Source organism: Oreochromis aureus, linkage group 12, assembly GCF_013358895.1.
Source record: "Oreochromis aureus strain Israel breed Guangdong linkage group 12, ZZ_aureus, whole genome shotgun sequence".
Classification (NCBI taxonomy): Eukaryota; Metazoa; Chordata; class Actinopteri; order Cichliformes; family Cichlidae; genus Oreochromis; species Oreochromis aureus.
In genome coordinates, this window is record NC_052953.1 from 4,706,001 (window position 1) to 4,724,643 (window position 18,643).

An 18,643-nucleotide genomic window follows, 5' to 3' on the forward strand; every position below is an offset into this window, starting at 1 on the left:
ATGAATAGAATATTTTGCCCTCTGTAGAATTGCCTAAAATGCAGCAGCTGCTTAAATATGAAAGACCTGCATGTCCAATAAAGATTTTAATTTTTTTTAAATATAGCTTTATTAAGTAATAGATAATCTGAAAACAGAAGCTGATCATCAACAAGTTGGATGAGGTGTCAGAGCGGATGCTGCTTAAAGGTCGCTGCATTGTATTTTAAATATTTAGCGCAGTAAATAAGGTGAGGTGCAAAAAAGTCAGTTTCGAATATTTAGACGGCGTAGTAAAGGACACATGGTCTGGTCGCTCATCTGTTCAGAACCACAGGAGAATTGGTGGCCCAAGGCACTGCCTGAGGCAAAATCCACAGCAAAGAGAGCACTCTTGTTATTATTCCACTGCACCATTTTTAATGCAGGCCTCCCCTGTACACTACCGTGCACTCACAGCTGGCCCCTCGCACACAATACCGCTCTGCGTACTTCTTTCTCTTGCCTCTTTTCTTTTTTGTGTCGGAGGGAATATTTCAGGCGTTTCATTCGTTCCATATCCTGAATTCTCATTAAACCTGCGGTAATTGGATTGGGCATAATAGACATATGGAAATTGCGGTGCCGTTCATCATTAGGGTTTTAATTGCGCCCATTTTGGCTTTGCATTTTTCTCTCTAAATAAGTCTTCGGAGTTCAGGAGCCTTGTTACTGCCAGTCAAGTTACTTCACCCACACATGATGATTATGTGATAATGACAGGATTTCCTCCCACCGAGTTCCACCATTTATTTAATTCTGATTGTTGTCTTTATTGAGCATTGTGCTAACGCGACTGCAGGACTTATTACCGTTGGTGAGAACAGGATTTGCGAGAGCAACAATGGAGTTTAGCTCTTCTATTTTTAAAGTCTTGATCCAGAGCAAAGTATTTTCAGGGAGAACAAAATTGTTTTCAATAACACTCAATACATATGGTTAGATAGACTAAACACACACACACACACACACACACGTAGCACGGCAGAAGAGAGACAGGTAAATATAATAATGTTGCTTGGCAACAACTCGTTACTCATTACTTAAAGAGCAATTAAAGCTTCCCAAACAGTGCTGGTACCTCTAAGACGGCGGTGTCAAACATGAGGCTCGGGGGCAAGATTTGATGATCCCGTTTGGCCCACCGGATGGCTTCGCAGTGAAGTCATTAATTACACATGTTTTTGTTAAAAACAAACCACTGTTCCCAATGTGGTGATGCATGACCAACATAACTACACATCAGTGAAAATGTGTGCAAATCTGAGCAGACTCTTTGATTCATATTAAATACAAAAGCTTTACATGTGATGATTTTGTGTCTTTTCACATCCTTCAGTTATATTGTAACGACTCCAGCTTTACTGAATGTACAAAAACTGAGATACATTCTGTGTTTTTCTGAAGACATCTCAGGCTGTTTGTACAGGGATGGCTCGTTAAATTTGAAAATTAAATAGAAAAAGCTTCTAGAATTATTTTTGGCATTTAGGCTTTATTAGAGAGGGAAGAGCAGAGAGAGGACGGGAAACCAGGGAAAGAGTGGGGGGATGTGCTCCTGAAGTAGCCTTCAGCAAGCAGGTCGGCAGCTCAGAACAGACTTCTTTATATTTATTAAAAAAATAGGAAATTTGGAGGCGTGTGTGTTTTTCATATAGGCTGTGATGCTGTAGTTTTACTGCTTCCTCAAAGTGGGACCAACTGGAGTCAAATGAGTTTGACATCATTGCTTTATGATGTTAAAGGCCAGCTTATGTGAGGGGGGTGGGGGGTTCTCTGAAACATGTGTCCTAGTATATTTAAGGGTACTTTGCAGTACTCCAAAGGGGACTGAAAAATAAAAAGTCATGTATAGTTAGTAAATGAATTATCTTATAATAAAAATTACAATATTCAAAATTTCATTTTATTATTAAATCTGGATTTTTATGATTTTTTTTTTTTTAATTGATTTTTTTTCTGCACTGGTTGGGGGTCACTTGGCTGGCAAAAATCATTTCACAGAGGCCACAGTATTTTAGGAAAACTGCTGATGTGACATTTAGCACCTGTAAGACAGGACTGAGGGCACGTATAGACGTTGCAAAAAACACGAGCAGAAACGGCACAAGCTGCAGCACGATGCTTGTCCTCCTTAGAGATTAAAAAGATATCAACTGAGACCCGATGTTTAAAGTTGAAGTATCTTTAATCACAAAGTTTGCAAAAACAGAAAACCTATGACGAAAATTCCAACACAGTGAACTTCCCTGGAAATGCAAACATGTTTTTCTTCTCTGACAAACGTGGGAGGATAAAGTGAGACGAGGTTTTTTTAATGGTGTTTCCTTTAATTTCCTCTGATACTAATTAAAGTCCTTCCTTTACAGGACCATGGATGTTCTCATCAGCCTAAACAACGGCAAGTCTTTCATCTCGAGTGCCTACACCATCTCTGCTACCACATGTGTGAGTTTAATGCTGAGCTCTGATCTTCTGTCTTGCATTTTCTACCCGTGCATATTTCACATTAAACTTAAAGTTTCTTTAATAACATGAAGCTGCGTTTCCCAATTTTATAACTGAGGAAGTGATGCATAAAACATGGCCTGACTATATGGTTACAAGTTTTCCTGTTATGTTTGAGCAGAACTTCCTTTTTTTCAGTGTTTCTCGTATGATGATGCAGTGTCATGGTTTTATAGATACTTTGCGGTTATATGGAACATCTTCTGGGAGTCGCACAATTCCTGATGATGAAAATACAGATTTGTGAAACATCTGCTCTTTTGTAAGACGATACACTTGCTCCGATTTAGCTGTTATCGACCGCGTGTTCCCCTTTGTTTCTATTTCTTATTTCTTCTAACAGACTTTTAATTTTTCTCCTCCAGCTTTGACACATCCAGTTGTTTCCAGCTGTGTGACTGTTTTGTCTTTTCCTTTTCTCCTTCAGTCGGACGGTTTTGTGGTGGCGATCGTCTTCCTGGTGCTGTTCCTCCTCGTGGCCCTGGCCCTCATGTGGTGGTTCTGGCCTCTGTGTTGCAAAGTGGTGAGTGCTGCTACACAGCCTATAACCAGCACGGTCATGTTTGGTCAACCTAAACTGATAAATTAATTAAATCTGGCTTTGAGTGGAGATGAGAGCAGGTTCTCGACTGTGGGGGAAAAACCATGCTAAAGTGTTGCCTGCTCTTTGTTCTGCCTCGTTCGGTAAATCTGATGAGGATAAACCCTATCACCCACTTTTTTTTTTCGTATTGCTCTGACAGCTGTAAACATCCTGTTGCGGCACATGCAGCTCGCCTTGCTGAAAATGATGAGGTCACTTGAAAAAGCACAAACTGTCCTGTAAAGTCTGACTTAATTTGGGTGAAAGACGGAGTTTTATCACCAGTTAAAAAGCACAAAGAGGTGACGGGCAGGCTCGGGTTATTCACCAGGCCTTGCCGAAGGGAAGTGGTGCCGAACATCTGTTCAAGCTTGTCACCTCCCGCTCACCGCGATAAGTCACACTGGTTTAGCAACACCACAGAGGAACAACCTCAAACAGGAAGAATGTGAAGAGGCCACATCCTGCAGACCAGTGGCCGATTGCTGCACATGCAATATTTTCGGACAAGTGGAGAAGTCGCTTTACACAAACAGACTGTTAAAAACAATAACATAAACCAGCAGCAGAAAGATGTAAGTGACAGATTGCATGAAAGTTACCAGAATCTCTGTTTGTTTAGGACTAATGTCGGGCCTACCTGGGGACTGACGGGATTCAGAATAATCACACAGACTTTTAGTGGTTTTATCGCATTAGAATCCATCATGTCCTGCTTCAGCTTAAAACACTTTTACACATCTATTCAATCATGTTCTAGATACACTATTATGAATATTTCTTATTCTTCCTCAGTACTGCTAATATTGTTTATTTAAACCTGCATTAGGCCGAAGTTGGATTAAATTAAACGTCCCTCTACTGTAGCTCTGTCTGTGCTGTTTAAAACCCCGCCCACTAAAGACCAGAGGCCTCTGCGTGTACTTCACTAAAAGATAACTGTGAATATTTTTGCTGATTTTTGTTTGTTCCTCACCCGACTAACACAAAAGTGAAGATGCTCGACTGGACTGAGATCTGGTGACTGTGGAGGCCTTTGGAGGACAGTGAACTTGTTATGTTCAAGAAACTGGAGATGATTTGAGCTTCGCGGCGTGCTGTGAAGCAGCCGTGAGGAGATAAGCACACTGTCACAAAGAGATGGAGATGCTCAGCAATAATGCGACCTTTAAACTGAGCTCAGCTGTCACTAAAAGGCCGCCACTCCAAACCGCTGATACAGGCAGGATCAATCGATGCAGGTTTGACATGTCGTGCATTACGAGGCGGCGTCCTCTGAACCTTGGCTGGAACGAGGGGTTGTTTGACTTTCTGTTGCCTTCCTATGACTCAACATCAACAAGTCGTTTTCTCACACAGATCTGCTACTCAAAGGATATTTTCTTATTTTTGGACCATTCTCTGTGAACCCCAGAGACGGTTAGGGGAAAATCCCGGCAGTGCCTGTCTGCCACCAACAACAGTCAACTTCAGTAGGTCGTCTTGACCATGTCTACCTGCCTTAATTCCTGGAGTTGCTGCCACGTGATTGGCTGATATAACACTTGTATTTACAGGCAGTTCAACAGGTATAATTACAAAGGTGGCTGAGTGTATAATGCACACATATACCACATATGAAACGGACAAAAAACTATTTCCACGTGACAGGAAAGATTATTTTTAAGATTCTCATCCTCATAAAGTGAGTAAAGGATGTTGAAACAGCACAGAGACAAACATCTCCTGAAAAGTGGAAATGTTTCTGCTTAGGGATAAGGTTTTTTTAGTTTTGTGTTTCTTGGTCGTGCTTGTTATTCTCTCTCTGTGGAGGTTGGGAGGTTCTTCATTAATTCCACAAATCGCCACGTTTCCAGTCCCATGTGTCCGGGGTGTTTTAAAGTGGAACTTGAGGCTGCGTTTAATTAATTCATCTGAAATCTGCTCTTAAAGTGGGAGTTCTCTGTAATTGTTTCCTTTTCAATAACTTATGACTAGAAAAATATTTTTGCTTTTTTCGTCCAGAGTCAAAAAAAACTTTGGTTTAGTTGGTAAAAAAAAAGAAAAGAGTACCGTTTTAAAAACCTCGCTCTGGCCTCACCCCCTTTGGAAATAAAGTCTCCCCCGCTTAACCGTTTACAAAAATCCACAACAGATTATCGTTTGAGGCTATGAGAGAGGGGCTACAGATGGTGTGTGCAGCCTCTTTTTTCTGTGCCTCTGCCTTTTTCTATTGAGATCTGGTAAAGGCAAATTTACCCTCTACTCCGCCGACCCTCGCGGCGGACCGCTGTTCCCGCTCACCCGCACCGGCCCTTAAATGATAGACGTCACCTGGCTTTGTGGACCTGAAGGGATCCCATCCAGGATGAGATGGAAGCATATTTTGGAAAACCAACAAAGGCATTAAAATGTAAACCCCCTGCAGCATGTCTGGCGGTGGACGTGTTTGTCTTGGTGGAGAGAGCTGCTGTTGCCTTCCATCGAGGGACGCGGCAGAAGAGGAGGGCCATGTGTGGCTTGTTAATATTTAAACCCCCAGTCTGCCAGGTTTCAGCAGTCGGGATGAGGCCGCGCACACACGCTCGACACACACATACACATACACAGAGACACATGCCCAACCTCTTTCCCACAATCCCTCTCTCCCCGTCTCTCTCCCGCATGGACCGATGCCAGGAGAGAGGTCATACAAGCTGTGGAGTGGTAATTTCTTTGTTTATGATTTGTTTGGAAATTAAACTCGAATGGCATCGCCTTTAGTTCAAATCAAAGGATTCAGGATTGGAGATGCCGTTTTAAATTACATTGCCAGTTTATCCAAATTACAAACTATTCGCCGCTAAATTGGATGCACTTTTGGACACATTTGCGACTCATTTGGTGCTTAATATGTTATTAATCTCTAATTATTTCTTGTTATTTTCTGTACCCGTGCAGAACTTTTGTCGTCTTTGTTCTCCTTCAGTTGATTTTTTATTTTATTTGTTTTGTTCTTGTACAAACAGTTTCTCCGCAGATGAAGACCTAAAGCAATTTTAAACTTTCAAATATGCTACCCGCCACTGATCCGTCGTCATAAGCCTCCCAAAACAGCTTGACACGACACGGTTTGAGCTTAAGGTTGGGAACGAACGGATTATAAAGTCCAGTTGGACGTTTACGGAGACGGCCATATGGGGACAATACCCCGAGTGCCTCTGATTGGTCCAATTCCCCCCGGTGACGTGGCTGCGGCGGCGGGCCGCTGGGACTTGTGTCAGATGGCGAAATATCCTGTGGTTTAGTTTTTAATTATGCCACCGCGCTGCTCCTCTTCACATCTGTCCATCAGGTATCTGGGAAGCAGCAGAGCACCGTCATTTGTGTGATGCTTTATTTGTCTCACAACATGTGCAGGAAATCTGCTGCATAATTACTTAATAAAAGAGATAATCCTGTGAACGTAAGGTGTGGCTGAAATGATGTTAATCAGCGTATGGCGAGGCCACCAGTAGCCCTTTACTAGATTTGCTTACAGCCGGTTGTGTGTCACAAAGCAATTAATTAACCCTAATTGATTATTTTTCATTATTCTAATGACAACAGTAAGCAGAGAGTGTGATAGTGTCCCTGAGCTTAACAGTGAATGAAACAGCTGTTAGGATCTATGATATGCCGTAATTACATCGCTCCTTTTCCCTCCGAAACCACTTTAGCAAATGCATAACCAGCTCTGACACTGTGGTATCTGTCTTTGATGACTAATGAACAAAGGTCAGCTTTCCACTTTGCTGCGCACCTCAGGTTGAGATATGTCCTCAGTGCAATTATAAGCACTGCATTTATAGGGCACCTACTGTGTCCACCCCTGTGTGAGGAGCGGGAAGGTGAACAGAAGCATTTTCTCCGTTTGTATCAGGATTCAGGTTTGAATAAATGTCCCAAAAATTCCCCTAACACCTCCCGAGCTCAATTTGATGACTTCAGATGAATAACTTTGATCCAAAACTTGAAGATTTTTAACAAACAGTAACAGAAAAAAGTAAAATGTCACTGAATTTGTAAGAAGATACGTCTCCCTGCCTTCACTATAAATTATTTACTCGATAGTTAAATAAATAAAAGTACTTTTTTTGTCACCAGCATGTTAATCGATTAATTGACTCATAATGGAGACATTATTCAGAAGAGGTTGTGACCTCACTGTACTTTAAGATGTCACACTAAGCCCACAATAACAACAGTATCTCCACACAGTCATTCTGCAGTACTCGCTATATCATCAGATTTCATGATTTAGTTAATTAAAATCTTCACTGTGAGCTGCCTTCCATTTATATTACACTCTTTGATGAACTTCAAGTCGTGAAACAGAGACTTTGTTCATTTAAAAAACTGGCTGGGGTCTCTCTTAAAAGCACCAACGTGTTGTAGTGAAAATATTCGGTTCAGCTTCATCCATAATTCTATCGCAGGTACAAAATATTGGATTGTATTGGTATTTTTACCTGCTGGATCAGGTAGACACTTGGATGAGTAATCCAATCGTGCTAATCTAAGGAGCTTGGAAAGAGAAGCAACTGGATTTCTTTAAGTTTCTCGAATAGGAAGAAAGAAATTAACCAATCATCCAGGAAAGTAAATCTCCAAAAGTTGAATCTGTTCATCTGATGAACAGATTCAACTTTTGGAGAGCAACTTTCAATAAATGTAAAGAAGTCCAGTCACTTTTTTTCCAAGCTTCTTAGGAAACTCATCTAAGTCTGCACTTAAATAGATGTAACTCAGTGCACACAAACTACAGGCTGCAGGTCAGAAGGACACATGCTGTAATTTATTTGGATGCACTTCTCCCAACAATTAAAAAAACTGTCCTTTACTTCAACTGCTGCTCTGTGTGGTAATCATCTGTGGATTTCAGTAGCTGTGCATCCACAGACCTTCTAGTCTGTTTATAAGCCACATGTGAGGCTCACATCTGTTGAGTTTTGCGTCAAACATTGGAGACAATCAGCGAAAGACCTGATGTTCCTGCCTGCACCACAAGATAATGAAATAATTGAATTCCAGATGTTGATGCTTAAATGTGTTTCTAGGATTTTTTTCTTCTTTTTCAGTGTGTAAAACTTGACTTGTATGGTGACCGGCTGAATGCTTTCTCTTAGTTTCCTTGTGAAAAATACACAAAAGAAGAGAAAACTTGTTAAAAGCCATTAAAAAGCATTAAAGATGCAAAAAGAACATAAATAAACTGAAAGTGGGCTCATTTCTGAAGAGAAGCAGGCCTGTGTTTTCGTGTAACGGCTGTGACCTACAGCGACTGACAACACCGAAGAATAAAGCGTCTCGGTCTTTCCAGCGCGAGCCCGCTCACAGATGGGTTTGTGGTGAGTGAGTGGCACTAGCGTCTTCAGTAAAGAGTCGGACATCAGTATGTGAAGCGTCTGACTGACACCTGACAAATGTCACTGTCAGGCCTCGCTCTGTGCTTTGCCTTGCACATCTGAAAAACCCGGTCGAGGCATCTTGTCCTTGAGTGGAATCGCATTGTGGACAACCTGCTCCTCAGGTGCCCTCTCATCCAGTGTTGTCACAAACAATGCCGCTGGGCCGGTCACTCTGCTCTGGGAGAGTCGTGTCCTGGTTATATGTGGGTGAGGGCGCGTGTGTGTGTTTTCTTGTGTTTTTCTGTGTGTGTTTGCCGCCACTCATCTTCCCTTCAGACGGGGCTTGGAGCTGAGCCCAAGCCTCCTCCTCTGTATCTCATTGGAGCTAATTAACTCCTTAGGACTTTATGATTGGGAGGATTGCTTGGAAGCACTGAACCCCATCCAATTAATTAAGAGCTAAACGGGCAGCGGCGCTCGCCCCAAAGACTCCCCTGTCAACAAGTTGATTTTCAGCTTTTCTTTATTTTGCACGGGGGGCCCCTGATGTTGGTTTACAAGCAGAATCCTTGTAATCAGCAGTCAGTGACGCGATGGGGCAGCAGTTGCTGCTGCAAAACAGGCTGGCAGCGACGGCGTCTCCACCGTGAGATGAGCTCAGGGATGTTTCTGTTTGGCTCAGTCACCTGTCACGAATCACCTCTGTCAGCCTTGTCTGTGCTCGTCTTGATGAGGTTTGAGCGCGTGTGTTTGTGTGTGTCCCAGTGCGTCTCCTGACGGGCTGTGCTGACGCTCTTTTGCTTCTTCTGTTTATCCAGGTCATCAAGGACCCGCCGCCGCCGCCTCCACCATCTCGTCCTCCACCGCCCGTGAGTCACAATTGTTTTATTTTCAGGTTTGAAAATACGTGCGGTGCAAAAGAAGAAAATGAGAGTCAGAAGAGCTTCCAGAGCAAACGTGGAGCTCAGAATGGTGCAGCACTGAAATTTCAGGGAAACTTTGCACATTTTGAGAATCAGGATTATTGAGCGTCTCTCTGAGAATTTCACAGGGCTGTTATCGCTGCATTGAGCATCTAACTTAAGGCAGTTCAGCGAGACTAAAACCGTAACGTGTCCCATTTCTGTTTATGTACAGATCATATAAACAAGATCACATTTTAATTAGTGAGCTGGTAGATGGATTTTTGAACTTTGGACAGCGGCGTGCTCGCTGTTTGCCCCGTGATTTCAGTCTTTCTGCTAAACTAGAGTAATCCCAGCTCCAGCTCTGCACACAGACATGAGAGTGATGGAGCTTCTTTCTTTTCATGATGAAATGAAGTCAGTTTGCATATTTCCCAACGTGATGAGCAGTTCCTTCAAAAAATACCTTTAGAAAAGTTGGTGCTTGTAATACACCTTTCGTCCTCACTGACCAACGATTATCATAAAAGACTGAATCAAAAAGCGTCTTCTGCACTACGAGATTCATTAACAGAAAAAGACTTTAATGATTATTTTAGTGAATTAAATTCCAGAGAGAAAACAGTCAGTATCAAAGTATCTAGCTGAGGTCTAATATTTTAGATTTTACTGTGTGAAATCAATATTTTCACACCATTCCTGAACTGAATCTCTGTATCCAGACAGATAAGTGGATCCAGGTTATTTTGTGATACTTAATCCCCCCTAAGCTGGACCAAGCCTCACCATTTTAACTTGTCTATAACATTTAGAGCAGGGGTGGGGAACTCCAGGCCTCAAAGACCGGTGTCCTGCAGGTTTTAGATCTCACCCTGGGCCAGCTCACCTGAATCAAATAAGTAGTTCATTACCAGGCCTCTGGAGAACTTCAAGACATGCTGAGGAGGTAATTTAACCATTTAAGTCAGCTGTGTTGGATCAAGGACACATCTAAAACCTGCAGCACACCGGCCCTCGAGGTCTGGAGTTCCTCACCCCTGGTTTAGACAGTCAGAGAGATGCTGATGGAGTTACTCAACCTCCTTGGTGAAAATCATTTGCAGGTTTTTAAAAACCAGGTAAAATGCTGTACCACTTGTAAAGCTTTACACTAAATTTCCCAGCATCCTCAGGGAGCTACTACCTCAGGGGTCTCAAAGTCGCGGCCCAAGTCACCCCTACTTGACGTGAAGAAATATAAAGCAATTTGGTCCTTGGAGTTAATTTTTTTGTTAGGGAGGATTTGTTTGTTGTTGAGTGCAATGTTGAAATAAGTTCTTTAAAAAGCAAAAAATTGGCTGTGTTAGTTCAGTGAGTCAAAAACTGATGTGCACACTTATGTTTGCACATTTATTTTGTTAAATACGAACAAATTTATAGCAGAAAAGTTTAGTTTATTTCCAGAAACATTGTAGCCTAAAGTAGACATTTAAATATCTGGCTTATCATTGGCTGAATTTTTGCCAAACACGTTAACATGATGCTACAGTTTTGTTTAGTTTTTTTCTGCAGGGCGCAGGATTACAGTGTAAATGCTTCTAAAAGCTTTGCCCTGTGTGGTAGTTGATCCCATCCCACTGCAGCATTTTCAGTTCGTGGCAGATGGAACTGTAAACGTCAGCGGAGCGAGACGAACGGTTTCCCCTCTGCACTTAAACACGTGCGGAGCCGAGTAAGAGCCTACGTTTCCCTTCCTTCCTGATAAAGTGACATCTTCCCGATGAAAGGAAATGTGGTTCGGGTGTGTAGGGATAAATATGGATGAAAGAAAATAGAACAATAGCAAACACATCATTGCACTACCTTCCCTTTGTCGTTACACTGACGCTGATTAATGTCATACATATAAATATGGAAAGAAAATTTGCACGTGGCTCCGGCTGAATCACACACTCTTATTTGACACACAACTATGTGTTTCCTGGTTTTGTTTGCTATGTTTATTTCTTAGGAGCCTGAGCCGCTGCCCAAGAAGAAGTGGCCAACTGTGGATGCCTCATACTACGGAGGAAGAGGAGCCGGAGGGATCAGTCGGATGGAGGTCAGAAACTCAAGACTATCGGCCAACATGCTGCTTCCGAACCATCTTTTCTTAGTGAAAAGCTGAATGAAACAAGCAAAAATAGCTGAAATTTTCAAAAGGTCAAAGTGCAGACAGCAGGAAATGAGACATGTATGTGGTCCCATAAATTTGCATCATCATGTTCAGTCTTTTCTGCGAGGTGGGAACTTTGTTGAGTTACACAGGAATCAAGAGGAGAAACCCACCGACCGAGCGACTGACTGGCTGACTGACCGGCCAGGCCGCTGTCCTCGTCAGCCCACTGATGCCTCCGACATGACAGGCCCTGCCATCTCGTCCTTGGCCGTCGAGGGCTGATTGGATCAAGTCGCGGCCGGGATGAAAGATTGAGTGCTAATGTCAACTTGACATACCCACCTCTCCTCTCCGCTTCCCCCGTCTCAACTTCCAGACCTTGGCAGCTCGCTTTGTTATCCGCCTCCTCCGAAGGGAATCCAGGTTTAAAAGCAAGCTGCCCCTCCCCCTCCTTCCTACTTAGCCCCGAGGAAGTTGGTGGCATGGCAGGGATTTCCCAGCATCCTCGGGGAGCTCCTACCTCTTGACTTTTTCCCCCCAGAGTGTTGCTGAGATCCAATCCTGGCTGTTACCTTTCTCTGTTCTTCCAGTAGCGGGTTGATTCCCACCGACAGGCGCGTCTCCACATCTGAAGCCCCCCCTCCCTCCCCGCCGTCACCCCACTGATAGATAACGAGTTGCTTGTAGAGACCAACCCGTCCTCTCCTCCGCATCCACATTTAAGACGTCATGCTGAGAAAACCACCTCCGCCGCTTTGCCGCTGCCAACATTTCAAACGATTATTGAGGTGACAACATATCTTTTATTCATGGCAGCCTTTCTCTTTTCCTGATGATGCGGCAGGCCGGCGATGTATCCCAGAGATGATTCTGAAAAGCTGTTCTATATTGTCACGGCTTAACCTACAGCTTGAAAACTGTGTCGCTAATTAATCACCTCTCCCCATTCATGTGACGGTGGATTTTTTTTTCCTTTTTTTTTTATCTCCTCCTTGTAACAGATGTGATGAATTCAATTAAAAAGCAGGACAGCTTTACTTAACACACAGGCTTGCTTTCACACGCTGACACCCTACACCCCCCCAACACGCGCACACACACAATAACACATTATACCAAATGTAAACGTCCTTATTGATAAAAGAATCCAAGTGATTTTTCCAACATGTACAGATCTTTTACTGAAGCTGTAGTGCTGAAGCTAAAGTTGATCATAGTAAGAGTCGTTTGGCCGGGCTTATCACGCTGACACACTGTTGTAGTGGTCACAATGTAGCAACAGTCCTCACAGCATCTGTAATCTTATTTCCTGTAGTTTTCCTCAGACTGACTCAATTGCCCTCATTTAACGTTTCTATTTTCTTGTTCAAGGTGCGCTGGGGGGAGAAAGGCTCTACTGAGGAGGGGGCCCGGCTGGAGAAAGCAAAGAATGCCAAAGTGTCCATACCAGAGGATGTAGAGGAGCCAATGATCAAACGGCCCACTCCAAAGCCCGCTCCCAACCGTCCACCCGAGAACAAATGGTACACTCCTATCAAGGTGAGAGTCGCTGCTGTAGTCTTCCAAGAGTTACTGACTTACTTTAGGAATTTTCTTTTCCTACTTTGGTTACTTCTAAATGATACTGATAGGAAAAGTCTCAGCTTAAAGGCCCATTTAGTAGTTTTCTAATCTTCATCCAGGAAATTACACTCGTGTGAAAATCTCTAAACAAAACTGGCTTGTGGTTAAAAGTTGACGCTGTCTTTGGGTAGTTGAAAGGAAACGCTTCAAATTAGATTCCATATGAACTGTAAAGTCTTTTTTATGTTACCATGAAGTGAAACTCTTGAAATAGAGAATGGTTGAATATTCATTTATGAGTGCACATCTACTGTGGAAAACGGCATGCATGGATGTCTAGTGCTTTGTGCGTTACCTTAAAGATCAGTCTGTAGAAACACTGGTTTTGAAAATCTGCACAAGATAACTTTAGCAAATATGATCTGAAAAAAGCTCTGATTCTCACACCTTATTATTTTGCATATTTTTTCTTAATGTTTCTGTAAATAAAGACAACCAACACAGTGCTGTTTCTGTGCTTCATCAGGGTCGTCTCGATGCTTTGTGGGCTTTGTTGCGGCGGCAGTACGACCGCGTGTCCCTCATGCGACCCACATCAGAAGACCAGGTAAGTCAAAATTCATCCCTGATGTTCTTCTCAGACCTGAAACAAACTTGAAGCTTTTCAGCTCCGGTAATTTGCTCTAATGGAAACAAAATATTTGCATATTAGCCAAAAATACAAACTCATTTGCGATTGGTGAATTATGCAGCAGGAAGTCATACTGAGAGTGAGGTATACACGTGTGCAAAGATTGTGTAGTGCTGCTTTTTAGTTGCACAAACCAACAGCTTGAGGCAGTGAGTCAAAGTCTCATCAGTGGTCATCAGTGCAGTTTATAGTACACAGGAGCAAAAATAGGAAATATCCTGCTGTAGTCAGCAGCGTGAATGTTCTTCTTTTTCTTTTTTCAAGTGGTAAATGTTCCTGTAACCATTCCATGAAGTCCCTAATCCCCTCTATGCCTTAATATGAATACTTTTATCCCTCCAAATCTTTAAAGTCACCACAGTTACACTTAAGAGCTCATTGTTTTATTGTTGTATTGTATCGCAGCTCCTCTCGGCAGAGGAAGCTGCTGGCACAAGTTGTGCCTTGTGTTGTTGTTACCTAAGGGAGCCAATGTGAGCTACAGCTGCAGATACTCACAGAAGGAAGCGTGACAGGGATGACCTAATATGGTTATGCTCTGGGTTTTTGGTGTGTGTTTTTTTTCAACCACTGTAAAAGAAGAGGAAACAAATCGGCTCCACAAATCGGCACAGTGAAACCTGACGCTCCACGGGCGGTTAAGAAAGAACGCTGCACAGAAACCACAGCTAAGTCAGTATACTAGATGTTTTTATATATTTTTATATATTTTTAATTGCTGACTACAATCCAAACTCAATACAATCTGCTGTGCTCACTGTGCTGTATGCCAAATGTGAGAATTAATGGTTAGATTAGAATCAGGTTGCAGACGAGTGGAGCAGTTATTACTGTGGCCCACAAACACTTCCTTGGCTTTTCCTTGGCTTCTTCTTCTGAAGTCTGTGAGGTAATTTTAGAAATTCCCCATCAGTCTCCTTTTTAACATTACACAGCAGAACTGTATTACTATTAAAACTGCCAGGGGAAAACCAAACGTGAATCTTAAACGAGAAAGCACCGGACTCTTCCAAACTCCAAAGGACGATGCTTCACGGGCACAAGCTGTGCAGGCGAACCGGCCAAAAAATCTGCACCTGTATGGTGCACATATATTATTTCCCTCATGTCTCTTACTCAGTTCTCTGCATCTTCCTCATCACAGAGGTTAGAGAGCAGGAACCATCCAAGCTTTTAGTAGTTTAGAGAATGATGTCAGGCTACAAATCTCTCAAGTGGAGTCTTGTTTTGCAACATGGAAAAAACCCGAGCCAGTGGGCCAGCTGTGAGCCTGCCAGTTGCTACTCGGGGTGTCACCGTGCTGTTTAGCAAATTTCAGAATGCCAGAAGATGCACTGGTAAAAATAGATAACAGCTCTCATAGTTCCAGTGAGTAGTGATGTGACAGATCACATTTTAGAAGATGTTTAGATATAGTGGTTGAAATTCATCAGAATCTCGCTCGAACATGTGTCGCCAAAATTTGAATGGAAGTATTTTAAAGCCATGCAGACACTGATGTTTCTGAGCCAATGCTGATTTTTATTTTTTTTAATTCCAGCTTTTGTTTTTTAAGAGATTTTTGCGAGATGTTTGTATTAATATAGAGTCTTACAGTCTTACTTCACATTAGCAGATATTCTTATCATCCATCATTCTGATATAACTTTGGATGCTTATCTTAACAAAGTATGTACTAAAATCAGTTTATGTACTGCATGATGTCAGTAAGCCCAGATATCCCTAATATGGTCATCTCAGGCGTGCAGTTCTGATTGTGAGCACAGAAGCTCCACCCACCTGCTGATCAAACGAGGTTACGAGGGGCAGCCAATCAGACAAAAGCCCTGCTTGAAAAGAGGAGGAAGGGAGCTTAAACAGGTTGTTTGAAACAGTGAGATTAACTTGAACTGAATTATGCAGATCTGATGTAGTATAGGCTAACTGTAGTAATGTGAACATTTGGACACGCTTCAGTTTATATTTTGCTTTTCTTTCTATTAAAAAACAACATTTTTCTACATTTTTCACCTGTTTTATATATATGAGATTTTTTTGTCTTGTAGTTATAGTCTCTCAACTCAACAGTAACCACACTCTCTCCTTTAATGTTCATCATTGTCATGACGACCAGAAGTCAAATTTTGGCTCATTTGTACAGTGTGGTGTACCTCAGTGTGACAGTGGATATACTGAGATACAATACAGAGTCCTGAGTTCAACCGTTAGTGCTGATATATCAGTGATGGATCAATATAGAACATTATAGAGCTCTGTTTTAGGATTGGCGACACCTTAAGGTGCTGTGAGCTGTAGTAATGTGTAATCTGGACTTTTTAAAGTCACAACCTTTTAACCAAGTTAGTCGAGACATGAAATGAACATCGGTGGAAGTCAATTAGATGTCTCTGATCTGTTTCATAAGCAACTGAGCATCAGCCAGTTATTCTCTACAAGAGCGTAAACAACTCAAGTATGATGTGAAGTGACAAAATAAATTGTTAAAAGTTTGTTAAATAGGCTGATGCTCTTTGAGTTTGTTAAAAGGCTTCACGATGAGACTAAACGTGCATATTTACCTGCAGTACAGGGTTTTCGTGAAATGACAGGAATTCCCCTGCCCGGTATTCATCCAACTGTCTGAATGTGGAAACATCACGGCTGCTCCAGCTGTGTAGAAGATGACTGATATTCCCACACAAGGGGTCACCTCTGTCGCTCTGAGCAAACTGTTTGGAAACAGAGTGAAGCCCACCAGTGAGTACACAAGTTATGTCAAAGCACGTCGGCCGGAGGAGGGAAAGGCTGCTGCTGATGAAGTCTCGCTTCATTCTCATGCCGATCGCTGCGTCCACATTAAGTCTGTGATCAACATCGTACGCACAGGACGCGGGAGGGAATCAAACAGAGGCCCGCGAAGTGCATTTGAAGTGATTTCTCAGCTGATAAGCAGTGGAAGGTGTTTCAAAACCTAATCACGTTTTTTTAGATGATTATTTTAAATCACCTACTGGCTCACAGTTTAATTTCAGCCATGTTGCTAGCATCTAATTGATTTCATGCGAGTTTCGTCCGATTCAATCCGTCTTTCATTCTTGATTCTATCCACAAATATGAAACCCAATGAACCGTTCGACTGATTTGATTCACTTTCTAACTCTGAAACTAGACAGTGAACTGCTAAGTTGTAGCAATTTTCAGGCTAGTTTTTTGAGAATCTTTTGTTAACAACACGAATTCTCAAACTTTTTGGGAGTTGGGATCCTTACAGGTCAGACATCCTGAATGATTTAATGACTTAATGATACTCCTAAACGAGAGTATTTCCACTAGTGAGACTACATCATGTCTGGAACATGGGAGAAAAGAACTGGAGCCTAGACCTGATTGTTTATCTCGATGTGTGGTTTTACATTTCATTGTCCATTTGAGTATTTTTCCAATCTCCATGATAAAGTACCATCTCTTTTAACAAAAACTGGCGCTGGTGTCACATGTTGCCTTTTGATTGGAGTGGAAATGCTTTGGGAGCTTCCATGCGTCTATGTTCTCGTGGCAAATATCACATATTTGACATTCATTAGTTGTTAGAGAGCTTATTTTGAATCCGTGCGCGCTGCTGTTGTTCGCTTCTCCAGCCTGGCCCCGCTGAGACGCGTGTGATATCATTCTGAACAGATTCATCAAAGTGTGAGGTGTCTGAACTGTCCAGTGACAGGTTAGGTGTAGATGGCAGAGCAGACAGTGACAGAGAGAGGAGAGCGGCGGCGGCAGAGGGAGGGGACGAGGGAAGGAGGGTAGCGGTCTTTGAAGGCGGACAGGAAACCTCCAGGGTCATGAATTTTTCAACGCGCTGCTTCCGCAGGGTTACAAGGACTCGTACAGGTGTAAGGAAGCAGGTTGTCGCAGACATCTGTTCTGCACGGGGACCCGGGTGTCCGTGCTACCCCCTCGCTCCTCTCCATGCTTCCATCCCTCCCCCTTCTCTTTCCCAGCAGTCTCCTTTTGTGTCTCCCCCTCCCTCCCTCAGTGCTGCCGCCCGGAGCCAGACCGCTGGATTGTCAGCAGATGCAGAAGAGAGACAGAAAATGAGAGTGAAACAATTTTTTTTCCCTTTTTTTTTGTGGTCTCACATTTAGCGCCTGAGGGCCTTCAACACCAAAGGTAGAGTGGGGGTGGACACAGCTGCAGTGCCGAACTTGCCCCAGGCACAAATAAAGAGATCTAATGCGGTTTGACTGTGTTGTCGGTGAGACCAGGGAGCCGGGGAGGCACTTCAGAGCCAACTTAGCACAGCAACATCTGCCGCCAAGTTTTGCCGGGGATCGACTGGGGACAGCAGGTAGAGGAAGGTGGCAGAGAGAGAAGGGGAGGGCGAGAGAGAGGGAGGTTGGCCTTATTCTGATGCTCTCTCAGGCTCTTTTTGAAGAGGCGGCGGTGTGCGCGCACGCATTTCTTTCTGCATTTTCCACCGCCTACCTCTGAATTCTAGGTATTGTTTTCTAAAAACAGCTGTTTACAAAATGTCCAAACAGGGTGCATCACCATACATTAAACCCTCCTCATCCTCCTGCGGATCAAGACGCAGGAAAAAAAGCAGAGAAAAAAGGCGTTTTGAGTTCTTGTGTGTCCGTGAGGGTTTACAGTTGAATTTCCATTTGTTCCTCTCAGGCTCATCTGTTCCTCACCAGGGGGATGTGTGGGCTGAGTGTGCTGGTGTGTGTGGAGGTTAATAGTATTAGCTGACGCTATTGCTATTGGAAAAAACTTATTTTTTTGTGGGGGGGTGGGGGATCTCCCTTCTTGAACGTTGAAATGGTAGTTTAACGAGGTGATGGATTCTGATCCCAGGGGTAGAGAGAGGACACAGAAGAGAAACAGAAGCCTTGTGTTTCCTCCCACATCCATCTC

At 43.0% G+C, this 18,643-nt stretch overlaps 1 protein-coding gene across 1 annotated transcript in view; it reads left to right on the forward strand.

Annotated features, from left to right (window-relative positions):
* The window catches only part of antxr2a (ANTXR cell adhesion molecule 2a), an 83,435-nt gene that overhangs the window by 29,163 nt on the left and 35,629 nt on the right, over nt 1–18,643 (forward strand). Inside the window, exons 12-17 of the mRNA XM_031734858.2 lie at nt 2,388–2,466; nt 2,954–3,049; nt 9,276–9,326; nt 11,353–11,442; nt 12,871–13,038; nt 13,589–13,669. Coding sequence (XP_031590718.1) covers nt 2,388–2,466; nt 2,954–3,049; nt 9,276–9,326; nt 11,353–11,442; nt 12,871–13,038; nt 13,589–13,669 — 565 coding nt within the window. The remainder of the gene's footprint in view (nt 1–2,387; nt 2,467–2,953; nt 3,050–9,275; nt 9,327–11,352; nt 11,443–12,870; nt 13,039–13,588; nt 13,670–18,643) is intronic.